Below are 15,423 nucleotides of genomic sequence, written 5' to 3'. Positions count from 1 at the left end.
AAATACTAGCCAGGGTGTATTGCAATTTTTTTTACTTAAATTAAAATTATCTTCAGCAAATTCCTTGATTTTGTAATATCAGAACGTTATATAAGTTTATTGATAAGACTCTCATTCAGCAAATATTTTGTCAATAGATACTGAATTTTTGTAACCTCATGGTAAACACTTACGCAACTTCCATAATATATCTGTATCTATTCTTATGTCTCTTTTTAAAAGCCAAAGACCAAGGAAATTTTTCCTCGAGCTTACTGTGTCTTCCTTTTACTTAGGTGTGATGCTTTTCTAAAAGGTACAATCCACACCCCATCCTTGAACAATCCACCCCTGTCCTTGCAAAACCCACAGCCCCTCCTTGCAAAACCCACCTCTGTCCTTGCACAATCTACACCCTATCCTTGCACAACCCACACCTCATCCTTGCAAAACCCACACCTCATCCTTGCACAATCCATACCCTATCCTTGCACAACCCGCACCTCATCCTTGCACAATCGACACCCCGTCCTACTTCCATGTCTTTTTCTGCTGTTGTTGAGGACACTAACCACAACAGTGGCTTTAGAGATACGTTTTTTGTTTGTTTGTTTTTATCATTGCTGCTTTATCAGCCAGTTTTGCTCAATCACAGGTCTTGTTCAGAAGCCGTGACTGGTAACTTCTAAAGGAAATGGAGCTGTAAAGATGTCATCATTAGGAAGCACTTGTCTTAATGAACACGTGATTTTATTGCTCCCAGCTTTATTTTCCAGGGAAAAAAAGCTGTGAAGTCTAAATTTCTCTGACTCTACTACTGTCAGTGAAAGGAGAAAATGTTGTAAGACAGAGATCCAAGTTTATTGTGTTGTCAGAGTCTCCACCAAGCTAAACGACCTAAAAATTCAATTAAAGTTCTATTTCTTAAAATGAATACATCATTTGCATAGTCTCATTGAATGAAAGATTCATTCAATCTACTGATTACACCTAAGGAGTCATGAAAGTATTGGGTTTTGGTTTGTTTAATGTTTTATGCTAACTATTGTCACTTTATTTTTAAAAAAACTGAGAAATAGGAAAAGTGGAGTTTAATACTTGGATAACAAGCACTTCGAAAGTGTGTGATAAGTGGAATTAAGAGTTCATGTGTGGGCAGAGTGACCAGGAAGTGTAGGCACCCATTGCAACCCCTGTGCACTGCAGTGGAATACACAAGTGGATACACAGCAGGCTTCTATGGGAAAACTAAGTTTATAAGTATATATGCAAACAGGCATTTAATACTATTTAGGGAAATGTAAGACAAAAAGTAAATATCTAATAGTAGAATATTTGCTAAATAGTATCTAATAAATCCACAAGAGGATAAATATTATTTAGCCATAAAAGACACTTACATTATTAAACAAAACAGTAATTTACAGACTAGAATGTATATTTCCACTGTTTTTCCAAAGCATGTGTTTATACAGATATCTTTGATATTTAGCTCCTATCAATGTATCTTAAAAAGTCAGTGAAAATGAAATTAAAAATTAAAATCTAGGGACCAGCACTGTGTCATATCAGGCAGGCCTCTGCCTGTGATACTGAAATCAGGGTCAGTTCAAGTCCCAGCAGCTCCACTTCCAGTCCAGGCCCCTGTTCGAGTCCTGGCAAAGCAGTGGAGGAGGGTCAAATCCTTGGGCCCCTGCACCTATGTGGATATTCAAATGAGGCTCCTAGCTCCTGGCTTTGCACTGACCCAGCTCTAACCACTGCCCCTATTTGGGAATGGGTCAGCAGATGCAAAATCTCTCTTTGTGTCTCTCCTCTTCAGAAAGAGAGTATAACTCTGCCGTTCAAATAAAAATAAATGAATCTTTTATACATATATGCACATAATATAGATGTATATATAGGCACACATATATAGTCTATACATTGTCATAAAAAGATTTATTTATTTTCATTGGAAGGTTAGATTTGCAAAGAGAAGGAGATACAGAGAGAAATATCTTACATCTGCTGGTTCACTCCTAAGTGGCCACAACAGCCGGAGCTGAGCTCACTGGAAGCCAAGAGCCAATAGCTTCCTCTGAGCTCCCCATGAGGGTACATAGTCCCAAGGCTTTGCGCCATCCTTTGCTTGTGCAGGACACAAACAGGAAAGCTGGGTGGGAAGTGGAGCAGCCAGGACACTAATCAGTGCCCACATGGGATCCTGGAACTTGCAACGTGAGGATTTAGCCACTGAGCCATCGTAAGTAAAATTTAGTTTTGGTTCAAATCTTGTTGAAATCTAAGTATCCATGATTCATTTTAAAAATTCATGGAAATAATGTGTTATGAAAAAATCTGTATTTCAAATTTTGTGGAACAAAGTACACTTACCCTTAGTTTTCATTTTCCCTGAAATCTTGAAGTCAGTCAGTTAAAATATAAAGGGTGTGGTGTATTTTTCTTGGAAATAAATTTAATATATTGAGAAGCTTAAATTTGCTTCGAGCTGTTACGTACAAACATGATCATGATCAGACAGCTGAACACGCCGGAGTCGTAAGCTGTCATTACATGTACTAGTATAACGAGATACTCTCTGCCTTTATTTTTATATCATAAATGGTACAACACCTACAAGCATTTCACTGCAGATACAAATGATAAAATCTTGCCTAATTGTTATGCTTCTCTGGATTTAATGATTTGCTAAAAAAATACTGTGGTGGTAAGAGGCATATTTGAAAGTATATTTGACACATTTATCTAACATGAATTAAGCTGAGTTTTTTAAATGTGCAATATTTTGAGCTAGCTGTCTCATTAATAACGGTGAAAGTACCTTTTTAAAAAACTTATCATTTAAAAATTTTTTTATTATTATTTCTTTTATTGAAAAATCAGATATACAGAGAGGAGGAGAGACAGAGAGAACGATCTTCTGTTCGTTGATTCACTCCACAAGCGGCTGCAATGGCCAGAACTGAGCCGATCCAGAGCCAGGAGCCTGGAGCCTGTCTCTTCCACGTTTCCCATGCAGGTGCAGGGTTTCAAGGCCCTGGGCCACCGCAACTGTTGTATCAGGCTGCAAGCAGGGAGCTGAATGAGAAGTGTGGCTGCCGGGATTAGAACTGGAACCCATATGGGATCCTGGCGTGTGCAAGGTGAGGACTTTAGCTGATAGTTTTTCTTATATTTATGTAAAAAGCCAAAGGGGAAAAAACCCTAGAGAGAGAGAAAGAGAGACAATGACTGAGAGACAATGACTGGGGCTAGGCAGCCGAAATAAGATGATACAAACCTAAGAGGGTTTTATAACATGAATGAAAGGGACCCAATTCCTTGAGCCTTCAGTTGCTGCCTCCCAGGGTCCGCATCAGCAGAAAGCTGGAAAACCAAATTCAACTGAAACTGGAACTCAGGCTCTCGACGGTGGGAAGTGGGTGTTTCTAGAGCCTGGCCTCTTGGCCATATGCTTATGCTGTCTACTATCTTTTCATACCACTCTCACACCGAATAGGCCAAGGATCACAGGAAATACCACCTTCCAGCATTGGCAAATCCAACAAAAATTGACATCTTTTACAGAGAAAACGAAAGCCAAGCAAATGATTTAATTAGAACGTATAGCTTGAATGCAAATAATAGTTTGAGGTTGATGTTTCATCAAACTCTACCTTTCCCTTTCTCTGTAACTCTGCTTTTCAAATAAATAACATCAAAAATTTTTTAAAAAGAATAGCTATTGAGAGGGAAATAAAGCATGAAAGAAAAAAAAAAGAAATAGTTTTAATGCCTTTCTTATAGTTTACGCATTTTAGATGTCAAAATGAGATTATTGGAGAAATATAAAGTGATAGAGAATTATTAGACATTTTTATAGTCTAAACATTTTATGTGTTCTCAAGACTTAATGTAGCAATCAATTTATCCTAACGGGGTGCTGGCACTGCACGTGGAGGATGAGCCTTTTGAGCCATGGCATCAGCCCCCCCCACAATGCCTTCTAATTCAAACATTTGGGGACAGACATTAAGATGTGGCCTGAGATGCCCATATTTCCTAATTACATCCTGGGATTGTGTCCTGACTGTGTTCTGGATGCCCTGGAAGTCTGCAGTGGGGCTCACGTGACTGAGTTCCTGCTATTCATAGCCCTGAATTTAATTATTGATTCCTAGCTCAGTGTCCAGCCCCGGTAGACAACAGAGAATTAACCAGCAGGTCCATGAGGTATTTTCTTATGTTTTAATGTTTTACTTAGGGATGTCTCTCTCTCTCTCTCTCTCTCTCTCTCTTTCTCTCTCTCTCTCTGTTGCTTATAATGTGTTGGCAATCTGCTAATGTGTCAAACTCCTTTCATGGTGGATCATTTTAATGTATCATTAATAAAATGAGAACCCTTTTTGGTCAGTCATAACATATTTCGAGCAAGTTTCATTTTAAGACAGTTCTCTCACATTTGCAGAGTGACAGTTATTCAGAGACATTTCCCTGTTTTGTGCTTGTACAAAGTTTAATTTCTTTTTTAAATTTTGATTTTTTTTATGCAATTCTATATAGTCTAGGATTCCCCTCCCCCCCAGTCCATCCCCTGAGTGATTTTTACCACACTGTCACAATGGTATATTTTTTCATAAGAAGTTGCAATTCCATCAGTCTGCTATTCAATTAAGTGTGCACCGACATTGCTGGTACAGACAATGTCAGACAGTGCATCATCCCATTGTCTGAATGTGTCCAACACAGTCATTGGGAGTCCGTCTTTAGTTTGGAAGTAGGGATTCATGCTGCATTTTGTCTTCACATCTGGATATGGTAATCTCCATTGTTCCATCACTATACATTCCAATTTGCATAATGGCTTCTTTACATTAGAGTGAACATATGGTATTTGTCTTTTGGGGACTGACTTATTTCACCGAACATAATGGTCTCTAGTTGGGACCATCTAGTTGCAAATGGTATAATTTCATTCTTTTAAATAATATCCCGTGGAGCAGATGTACCACAGTCTCTTTAACCAATCTCTTTCAATGGGTATCTGAACTGTTTCCATGTCTTTGCTATTGTAGATTGTGCTACTGTAAATATAGGAATACAGATCCCCTTCTCATATGTGGTTTTAATTTCTTTTGGATATATTCTTAGGAGCAGGATAACTGGGTCGTACGGCAGGTTTATTCGCAATTCTCTAAGCACTCTCCATACTGATTTCCATAGTGTTTATACTAGCCTGAACTTTCCTGTTTTGTTTCTACAAAGTTAATTTATTTCTGAAATTAGCATATGGGAGACAGACAACTCCCATCACTGACTCACTCTTCAGATGCCTGCAAGAGCTGAGGAACTGCAGCCTGAATCGACCGTGTTCAGTACCAGTCTCCTATGTGGATGGCAGGACTCCAGCCACCCCAGCAGTCAGTGCTGACTCGCAGGGTCTGTAGCAGCAGGATGCTGGAGCCAGGAGGAACCAAGCCAGGGGTAGAAACAAGGTACTCCAATGTGGGATGCAGGCATGTGGTTAGCCCAAATCCCCACACTGCTAAATTTTTATTTTTGTCTTTGTCAACAACCTTTGGTTGTGCTTCTAGCTGCTTCTATGTAACCCTTTCTTCTTATTTCTGGAAATTATTTCCCTGTCCCTATGAATTATCCTCCACCCTGTCTCTGTTAAATTCAAGTGAATCCATGTCTTTCCATTTGTTTAAACAATAATTTTTATGAATCCAAATTCCATTTTAAGAAAAGAAAGCCAGTCACCTTAGTAGATGCCATCAATACCAGCATATTTTATTTATTCATCGGATTGACACAAAAGTGTGTTTAATCATGCGATTTGAATAGTGTCTTCCCCAAGTAAGAAATATTGCTAACCACTAAGATAAATTTTATTACACAAAGGGAAAAATGTAATACAAATAATATAATTATTGACTTTCTTTCTTGAACTATCTTATATGTCATGATAGAAAAAAATTACAATAAAATGAAAAATATTTTGTTAACCTAATCATGCTAAAACAAAATTAATGGGAGATTTGGAATTCCTTTTTTTTTTTTTTAGCATTTTGGATGCTGCTAATATTCCCAAGGTCTTTTAAAATGTGGAACAGATGAAAACAACCTGATACCTGCATAAATAGGTCTTAGGAATCCAGTGAATGGACAGCCACGCAGGACAGAGATGCATCAAGTTAATCCACTTATTGACTTCTGATATACTGGTAGTGTTCATTGGAACTATGATTCTAATTTACTTATCTAGCTGCTGGATCACATCCAAGACTCTGGATCACTGTTAGATCACTTCACATGTGTCAAATATAAATGTTAAGATCTGTGACTGTTTTACTTAGCTCATTGTGTTGAATAATGCTGCCTTTTTTCTCCTTGATCCATAAAGCATACATTGATTAGCCATATTCTTCAAGTTTTAAAACATGCTTAATATATGGTGGTTTTTATATTCTCTTTAATCTTCCCAGAACTCATTTTTTTCCTTCCATAATAAAAAATTCTCAAATGAAAACTGTATCAATTGTTCACTTGAATTAGCAAGAGCAGTTGGCTTGGGATACTCTTAGTTGTGGTTAAGAACATCTGCTCAAGTTCAACAAATCACAGTGAGGACACCAGAATTATTTACAAAGGATCATTTATTAAACTTTTTTTTTTACAAAATACAAAGATTGCTGTCTGCATGAATACATCACATAGGAAAAAATAATGAATTTTCACGGAATTTAAAGACATTCATCATTTTTTTCATCTCTCCCCTTGCAGGATCCAGTCTGCTTTGCTCCTTTTCTGACACTATTGCCAATGCAGAAGAAACATTTGATTGTTTATTAAGTCATATTCAGAACAGTCAACATTTTATAATAATAAAATCAGACAATGTCTGCCACAACAAAATTCATTCTGCAAGGTAACTGATTTGCCTATGATCCTATTTTTTTTTTTTCAGGCTATAAGATAGGAAGAATTGAAGAGGAGCTAGGTAAGTTTTATAATAATGTGGTAGCAGCAGTTGATAGTAAATGCAACATAAGATTTGTTTTGTCTGTGGTACAGAATTATGTCTTATCAGACGCTAATGTATCTCTTTCTACTTGTACACAGGTAAGCACATACGGGTTTTCTCTGGATGACAAAATGCATAAAAAGACAGGAAACAGGTCTGGCTGGCATTGTGAGGGCCTATTTCCATCGACTAATATGAATGATTTGCTAGGATTAGTGAAGACAGGAAAATGGCTTAAGGATAATATATACAGAGTTAAAATACATTTTTTTTTAAAAATCCACTTGAGTGATTTCAGGCACTGTGGCTGTTTGGGATAAAATGTTTTATGGTTTATTCTGGATAAAAAAAAATTCAGTGCAAGCAAAAACACATACCTGCCCACTGTCATACACGTGAACTCCAACACCTGGCATGTTTCAATCAGGTTTACTTCTGGTGTCTCCACTCTGGCTGCCACTTGAGTAGAAATGTCTCATCATTGGCTGTTGGTAGCCATTGGCTTTTCAGTGCACGGAAAAGAAAGCAAGCATACCTGTCATACACATGAACTTAAACATTTGGAATATTCAAAGCAAGGTCGCCTTCTCATCTTCCCGGAGGCATCTTCAATAAGTGGCACTTGGTATAAGCCCTCTATACATCATGAGAAACAGGCACGGGACGTTTGCATTTAATAACATTAGAAACCACAGCCACAAGCATCGCTCTATGTAAACCATGTTGGATAAGGCTTGCCACCACGACACTTCTTTCCTGAGAATAGAGCTAGTCCCGCCTGTGCGTATCATAAGTGCGCGTGCTCCGAGCTGTGGTCACTGTCATGGCTGTCGTCGTTGGCTAACGAGTCCCCGGTCTGTTGGAGGGTGGCCGCCCCGATGCCCGACAGCTCCGAAGGGAGGAGGGTTCCCTTTTTCACGTTCACCAGTTCCTTTTCACGTGCAGCGGCGCCTTGCTGGCCTCCTTTCACCCTCTTCCACTTCATTCTCCTGTTCTGGAACCACACTTTAACCTTGAGCAAGGGAAGGGAGCACACAAAGCAGAGCAGAATGTTAGATCGGGACGCTCTCTCACCTTGTCACCGAGGAAACAGCTTCTCCAACGCTTCCATGAATCCACCAAGAAGGAGGAGGAAGCACAGAAACCCTCAGGTTGCTGGGAGATGACAGTAATTGGAACACTTTCAGAGGATGCGTGCCAATCATGACCCTTTTGTATTTTACAACAAAGAAGACTCATTACATCTCCACCTGTCTATTTTTCCTTTGTAAATTTAAGACGAATCATAATGATAAGTAGAAATAGACAAGAAAAACCTTGCCATTCAAGATATGTCCATGGCATTTGCCGCTATCACCGCCTGGGGGCCCTGATAAACATGCAAAGGGAGCTGTCTAGGTGTGTGTCCACAAGTTTCATCAATGGATTGGAGTTCTGTGGAATGTTCATCTTAACATACTCATGGAAAAACTGTTTTTCGAAGTTGTATCCGTTGAGTAGCCCTACCATTCAAGGACATGACTTCAAGTTGACTCAGATTTTTGCCAACATTTGGATGTTTCTGTTTCAGCATTGCTTCCAGCAAAGAAACCATAAATATTATTCCCACTGTGTTTTTAGTTGGCTCTTTCTGTTGTTACTGAAGTAAAGCATCATTAAAAGCTTATGGCCAGGGCCCGGCGGCGAGGCCTAGTGGCTAAAGTCCTAGCCTTGAACGCACCAGGATCCCATATGGGCAAGGTTCTAATCTTGGCAGCTCCACTTCCCATCCAGCTCCCTGCCTGTGACCTGGGAAAGCAGTCGAGGACGGCCCTAAGCCTTGGGACCCTGCACTCGCGTGGGAGACCTGGAGGAAGTTCCTGGCTCCTGGCTTTGGATCGGCATAGCACCAGCCCGTTGTGGTCACTTGGGGATTGAATCATCCGACGAAAGATCTTCCTCTCTGTATATTTGACTTGGTAATAAAAAAATAAATAAATCTTTAAAAAAAAAAAGCTTATGGCCAGTGCCTGGTGTTGTGGCTCAGGGGTACCACTTTGGAACCTCTGTGTACCATATTGGTGTACCAGTTCGAGTCCTGGCTAGCTTTGTCTCCACCCCAGCTCCAAGCTAATGTGCCTGAAAAGCCAATGGCTACCAACAGCCAATGATGAGACATTTCTACTCAAGTGGCCACCAGAGTGGAGATACCAGAAGTAAACCTCTCTCTCTTTCTCTCTCTCTCCTATCCTCTTCTCTCCTCTCCTCTCCTCTTCTCTCCTCTCCCTTTCCTTCTCTACCCAGACTTCTTTCTTCCTCCTTCCCTTATAAATAGATAAATCTATTTTTTAAGAGAACATTCTGCGACCCCCGTTGACTGTCCTGCTGGATGGGACAACATTCCAATTCCATGAAGTAGAGTCTGAATTCTTTATCAAAATCAGGTTTACTGCTCATAGTTTTAAAATATGTCTAAGTGCTAATTCAGTTATATGAAGTCTACTATCTTCTCTCAATTTGTCCTGGTTTCCACATTCTATTCTTGGAGTATTTCTTGAGAATAAGAAAATCTTAATGCATGTAAATTTATAGACAATTTCTATAGACATAATTTTCTATTATGTTTAGAGATTTTGAAAACTACTCTCTGCTGAGGTCACAGACCTATTCTCTCAGGTCTTCCAAGAGTTTTAAGGTTTGCTGTTCAAACTAAATTGACCGAAGTACGAAGCACCAACTTTAACCTAAAGTAGAAAGTTAACATATTTACTTTATTCTGCATTGATAACAAGTTATTCTAGATATCTTTATTGGACCATTTTCCCAGTGCTGCTGTATCATCTCTGTCTGACACCAAGTTTCCACATGGGAAGGGGTTTCCAAAATTTCATGAAATAAAAATTAAATGATAGGGTGTGCTTTTCTGTGTGCACTCTGATTTTTATTCCACCCACTACCCCTTGCCCTCCTTCCCTCCACCAAAGGTTTATTCTATTGGTTTGAAAAGCACAGCGACACAGAGACAGTTAGAAACATCTCTTGATTCACTCCTTCCTCCCAAATGGCCGCAACCGTGAAGGGCTTAGTATGGCTGGAGCCCAGGAGCCCACGTGGGTGAGCAGCTAGGTGGATGGTGCGAAGTCAGTTCTTGGGCTATCCTTTGCTGCTTTCCCAGGCAAATGAACAGGGAGTTGAATTTGAAACAGAGCAACCAGGACTCAATCCTGTTTACAAACAGTGGCATTAGGCTTTGTCCCACAAAGCTGCCTCTGTAGCTGAACTCTTTGATGTCCTCACAATTGCATAGCTTTCTATTGCATGCTGTTCTGCAGCTTTGCCAGTTTTTACCTGTGAGAAAGCTACACTGTCTCTGCTCCTACTGTAACTGTGTAACACATCTGTGCCTCTTGTGAGGATGCTCCATTTTACTTTTCAGCATCAAAAATGTCGAGAATATTCTGCATTTCCATATCACAAGCCATATCAGTTTCTGTTATTACTCAGTGCCAAGGAAAATGTAAAGAGAACTGTATGACATTTCCAAAGACATATTGAAATTGAGAGCTCAATTCTGTATTGCCCCTGCTTTCACTGGTTTTCTTAATGCCATTGGGTATCTTTTATCAGCTTTTCATGCAATAGCCTACTTGAAAATAAACATAATACGACACAATAAAAACATTGATTTAAAAAGCCAGTGTTGGCATTCATGTTTTATTAATCCTTACCAATCAAAAGGGTCACTCCCTGCTTTAATTCTATAACCATTTAGAGATGGACACACACCATGCTTGTGGTATTTTTACATTATTTCTAAGATCATTTCCCTAGGTGTTGTCTTGTAAATTAGCAAGTTAAGGCAAATTTTTTATGACATGACTAAAATTTCACAGATGGAAACCAAGATGCCAGGATTTAAACCCAGGACTTAATCTGCCTCCAGATTCAGGGTTCTGGTATTTTCTTTTTGCTTCCTATTATTTCTCAAACTCCTGTTTTTAAAGCTTTCAGGAACATGGAGTATATGAGTGCCATCCTCATGATTACTGTCCCTTGGGTCACTCTCCCACTTGGTTGTAATTGAGTTTGCAAATGTGGCCCCATTTTCCTGTCCTGTCCTTCAGGTAATTACACTACTCAGCCTAATCACGGGGCCAGTCTGACAGCACAGGTTACAGTAGATCTATTCCACATGAGTTGGGGCCTACTCTTGGCTTCACTTCTGAGTTTTTGTGTGAATTTGAGAAAATTGCACTTTTCTCTGCTTCAATTTTCATATTTGCAATATTGGAATAATGAGGCTTCCAAGATTCTCCACAGGGATATTTTCTTCCATTGACAATTCCAGATGGAAAAGAGCATGTACGTCATCATCATAATCATTGTCACTAAAACTGAAATGTTCAGGCAAAATCATCTTGACAGAGAAACTGATGAGGGGAATAGAGTTCCCCAACCCTAGGAAAGAAGGTACGGTAATTCTGTAATACCAGGTTACACCTGCCATGTGCAACTGTAATGGAAGAAAATCTAAGTATATGGTCAGGATTCTAGAAATGCCACTTTAGATTTCAAACACAATAATTCTTACCTTGTTTGTTTTCTGTCTTGCCATGGGAAATGTTACTGCTCAATGTCTTTAAATGTATTTGTTCTTATTTATTTGAGAGAAAGAGAGAGAAGGAGAAACCCTCAGTCAGTCCGCTCCCTGAATGTCCAGTAAACTCCACCATGGTCAGGCATGGCAAGGAACAAAGCACTCCATCTGCAGCTCCAACATGAGGTGCAGGGATCCAAGTAATTGAGATACCACCTGCTGTCTCCCAAGGTAAGCATTAACCGGGAGTTGTTCAGGAAGTGGAGAGGGGACTGAGGCCCGGGCAGTTTTTAATATGTGGGCATCCCAAGAGCTGGCTTAACATGGGCACATCACATGCCATTGTTTTCCATTCCTAAAAGCAGGTATCATAGTTGAAAATACAATCCATATATACAAACATACTAGGAGAATATACATACACAAACATACACATAAACATTTATATATACATATTTATATGACAGGGCATATTTGATGATTTTACATTAATTCTAGAACTTTGTATCTTCTTTTTTTTAAGGATTACACTGCATTCTTGATACCAAAGAGCCACAAAGTAAGTAATGGAACAAAAAAGATGATTCACGATGGATACATCTTATAGAAAAATAGAAAGACAAATGCAGAACACCTAAAGTCAACACATCCAGAATTCTTTTCAAATACGCTAAGAAGAAAAGAGTGAGTTAAAATAAGAGGAAGAAGATATGGGTTGAACATGTTTCTTTATCAGCAGCCCAAAATGAGCAAACACATTTTGAAATAACTTCACATTATAAATCAATATTGCTAATAAAACAATGACATCATGGTAGGTTTCTAAATGACGAAACTTTATAATTCAATGTAGCGTCATTTTATTAATTCAGCTTCATTGATGAAAAATGTCTTTCCACTTTTGTTTTTAAGACAACTGATGTGAGGGACAGCTTGAAAATGTTTATAGAAAGTGCATGCTACAGAAAAAGTATTCACTGTATTCAAAAACTGTTTTACAAAGATAAAGTTTTAATTCTATTTTCCACAAACTTTTTGACATCTTTTTCTGTATTTATCTAAAAGATGCTTTTGAATTTCATTTTCCAAGTAAATATTCTAACTATTTTTAGTAAAATCTGTCACATAGTGTGTGTTTAATGCAATATTCTGAATTTAAAATTACATAAGCTATAGAGAATGAAAGAAACCACATTTCCTTGGTGACTTTTAATCTCTAATTATCCAAATATTTCAAGATGTTACTAAATGTCCAGTTACCAGCACTGTGATAGATAAAACAAGAGAAGCATTTGAGTGAAGAATGCAAAAATAAACAAAATGTAAACTTCCACGCAGGCACTCAGTCGGGAGACTTGCATATCATGCATGGCAGATGACAATCCATGAAGCTTTTATCCCAGGTAAGGGGTGGCTTCTAATCCAGGTTATACAGCATTTCCCTAATATGTTTACTGTTCTGCCATGTGTCACTCAGAGTCCCTTGAGAAGAGATACCCCAGAGGTCCAAGTGATGGTCGAGAGTGCTACATCCCTGAGCTTTTACATCTTTATACAACTGCAGGGATGCCCTCTGCCCGTCAGATGCTTTATACTATACCAGGGATCACCCTTGGGAACCTCACCTCCTTACTGTAGTTGGCAGGCTGTGGGCCTTCAGTATTGTTTTCCTCAGTAACCTAGAGCAGAGCCCTGGGTTTCAGGAAGTTGAATTCCAAATATCTTAAATATAGCAGGACCAAATATACGCAATGGTACATTTTATGAACATCAATGATTTTATTTGGGCTTCAAGTCAGTTGTATCTTGTGAGTTACAACTTTCTTGGAAAGCACTGGCTAAGCATGGGTTTTGGAAAATATTTCTTTATCTCAAACTTAGATTTGCAGTTAAGACTGTGTATAAAGTATGTTGTGTTAAATAGTATGCTAAACAACTAAAATTCATCCCAAAATATGAATAACATAGGGATGCTGCTATTAATGAAATCAAAGATATAGAAGCCAAGCCTTTTATGTTAATATCTGTGTATGCAGGTGAAATTTTTCAATAAAATCAACATAATAAAATAGTTACACTACATAGCAGTGCATATTTAAAATCCTCAATTATAGAATTTACCCTTCAGAGCATTCGAGGAAGAAATCTCACTTTTTCTTCTTTAATCAAGTATTTAACATTTACGTTGTTTAGAAGATCAAATTATTTCTTAAGTAAACAGAAAGATAGTAATCACCAATCATGACTATTTATTGCAAAAAGCCTTTGTTTCCTTTGCAACTTTGTTTGCATGAGTTAGAATCAAAAACATTTTTTCATTTAGTGTGTACAATACCTGCACTCCTAGGCTTCACATTAGATTATAGAATGAAATACAATACAATACGAATCTGCAGTGCCTCATGCTTTCCTAAGGTGGCTGCAGTAAATTCGATTGATGGGAAATTGAATCTACATAATGTCATAAGCCATATTTATATTGTAACATAAATGTCTGAGTTTTATAGCAACAAACAGCCATAGCATCAAACATCTGGATGAAAACTGAAATTTTCAGTGACACAACCAGATGTCTCTACACATCTGGAATCTGTAGAGTTAATGCTCCAACTGTTTCCATTTTTATCTGGGCACTTGAAACATTGTAGACAATGCCTAACCAATATTTATTCACATCTTTAAGATGTGAAAACATGCAAAGAATCATTGTGCAAAGACAATCTTCAGACTGAATCACATCTCAAAAATTACATCTGGCCCTGGAAGATGATGCAGTCAACCCAATGTCGACAAGTGCTACGACCACTCACCTGAACTACTTGTTCCATCAGCAAACTCAGAGTCAGAGTGAAGAATGAGAACTGGGAATGTTTCAAGTTAAGGATGAAAAATGGGTGAAAGAAAGCCTCTATGCTCTTTCTGCCTGCAAGAGTAGATTTATACTTGCCTAAAGGAAGGAATCCTTAAGCTATTGTCAAGAAATGTCTTAAAGTCAAGTGCGTTCTGCAGTCTGAGGATTTGCCTTTTTGTATGGAGACTATGGGTATATGGATATATGTTGAAAGGGGTGTAGGCAGAGAATATGTGGCTAATAATTGAATCCCCACTTACTGGGTGGCCTCTAGCTTTTAGCCTTGATTTGAGTGCAAACGTCATGGTGTGGGGAGTCAGTTTTTGTCATTTTCAGTTCTGAAGCTCCTTTTTTTTTCTGCAAATGGGTCTGGAAATTAGGCCCCTCAATGTAGTCTTACGTATTTTACCATTCCATTTTTTATTTTACATTCTTATTTATTTGAAACACATACAACACACACACTCACAACACACACAGAAGGACAGAATTCTCTCTCATCCAGAAGCTCACTCTGTAAATGCTAGCTCCAGCCATGGCTATGACAGGCTGAATCTAGAAGCTACGAATTCAGTTGGCATCTCCCAAGTGTATGGCAAGAGACTCAATGAGTCTTCACATGCTGCCTGGCACAGGTAGCCGGAGCAAGGGCTTGAAACCAGTGTCCCAAGGGAAATCTTCACTTCTAAATGCCTACCCACCATGTGTTTTTAAGCAAACTTGGTATTCATTAGTTACTGTCATCCCTGCATAGATAACATGTTGAAGAAAAAATAACCCATTTGTAGTGATAAACGAAAATTCTTCACAAAAAGCGTTAATCTCCAGGTATCTTTAAAAACCAGTCTTTTGGAATCTCACTCTTCTTTCCAAAACTGAACCCAGAGTAATGATTCATGCGATAAGCGAGGTTGCTAGACAATCAGTCCCTATTAACCCGATGTTTTAACAATGTCACAGTCACAGTAAAAGGAAAAAAAAATTATTCCCTTTTTGTCTCACCTAAGG

General features: G+C 38.6%; 1 protein-coding gene across 1 annotated transcript in view; it reads right to left on the bottom strand.

The window, feature by feature from the left end:
* Nucleotides 1-6,587: 6,587 nt before the first annotated feature.
* MEOX2 (mesenchyme homeobox 2) overlaps nucleotides 6,588-15,423 on the bottom strand; it is a 63,842-nt gene continuing 55,006 nt past the window's right edge. The window contains exon 3 of the mRNA XM_004582473.4: nucleotides 6,588-8,000. Coding sequence (XP_004582530.1) covers nucleotides 7,776-8,000 — 225 coding nt within the window. The 3' untranslated portion in view covers nucleotides 6,588-7,775. The remainder of the gene's footprint in view (nucleotides 8,001-15,423) is intronic.

This window comes from Ochotona princeps, chromosome 20 (genome assembly GCF_030435755.1).
Source record: "Ochotona princeps isolate mOchPri1 chromosome 20, mOchPri1.hap1, whole genome shotgun sequence".
Lineage (NCBI taxonomy): Eukaryota > Metazoa > Chordata > Mammalia > Lagomorpha > Ochotonidae > Ochotona > Ochotona princeps.
The sequence above is the reverse complement of the archived record's forward strand: the minus strand, read 5'-3'. Positions and strand labels throughout refer to the sequence as shown.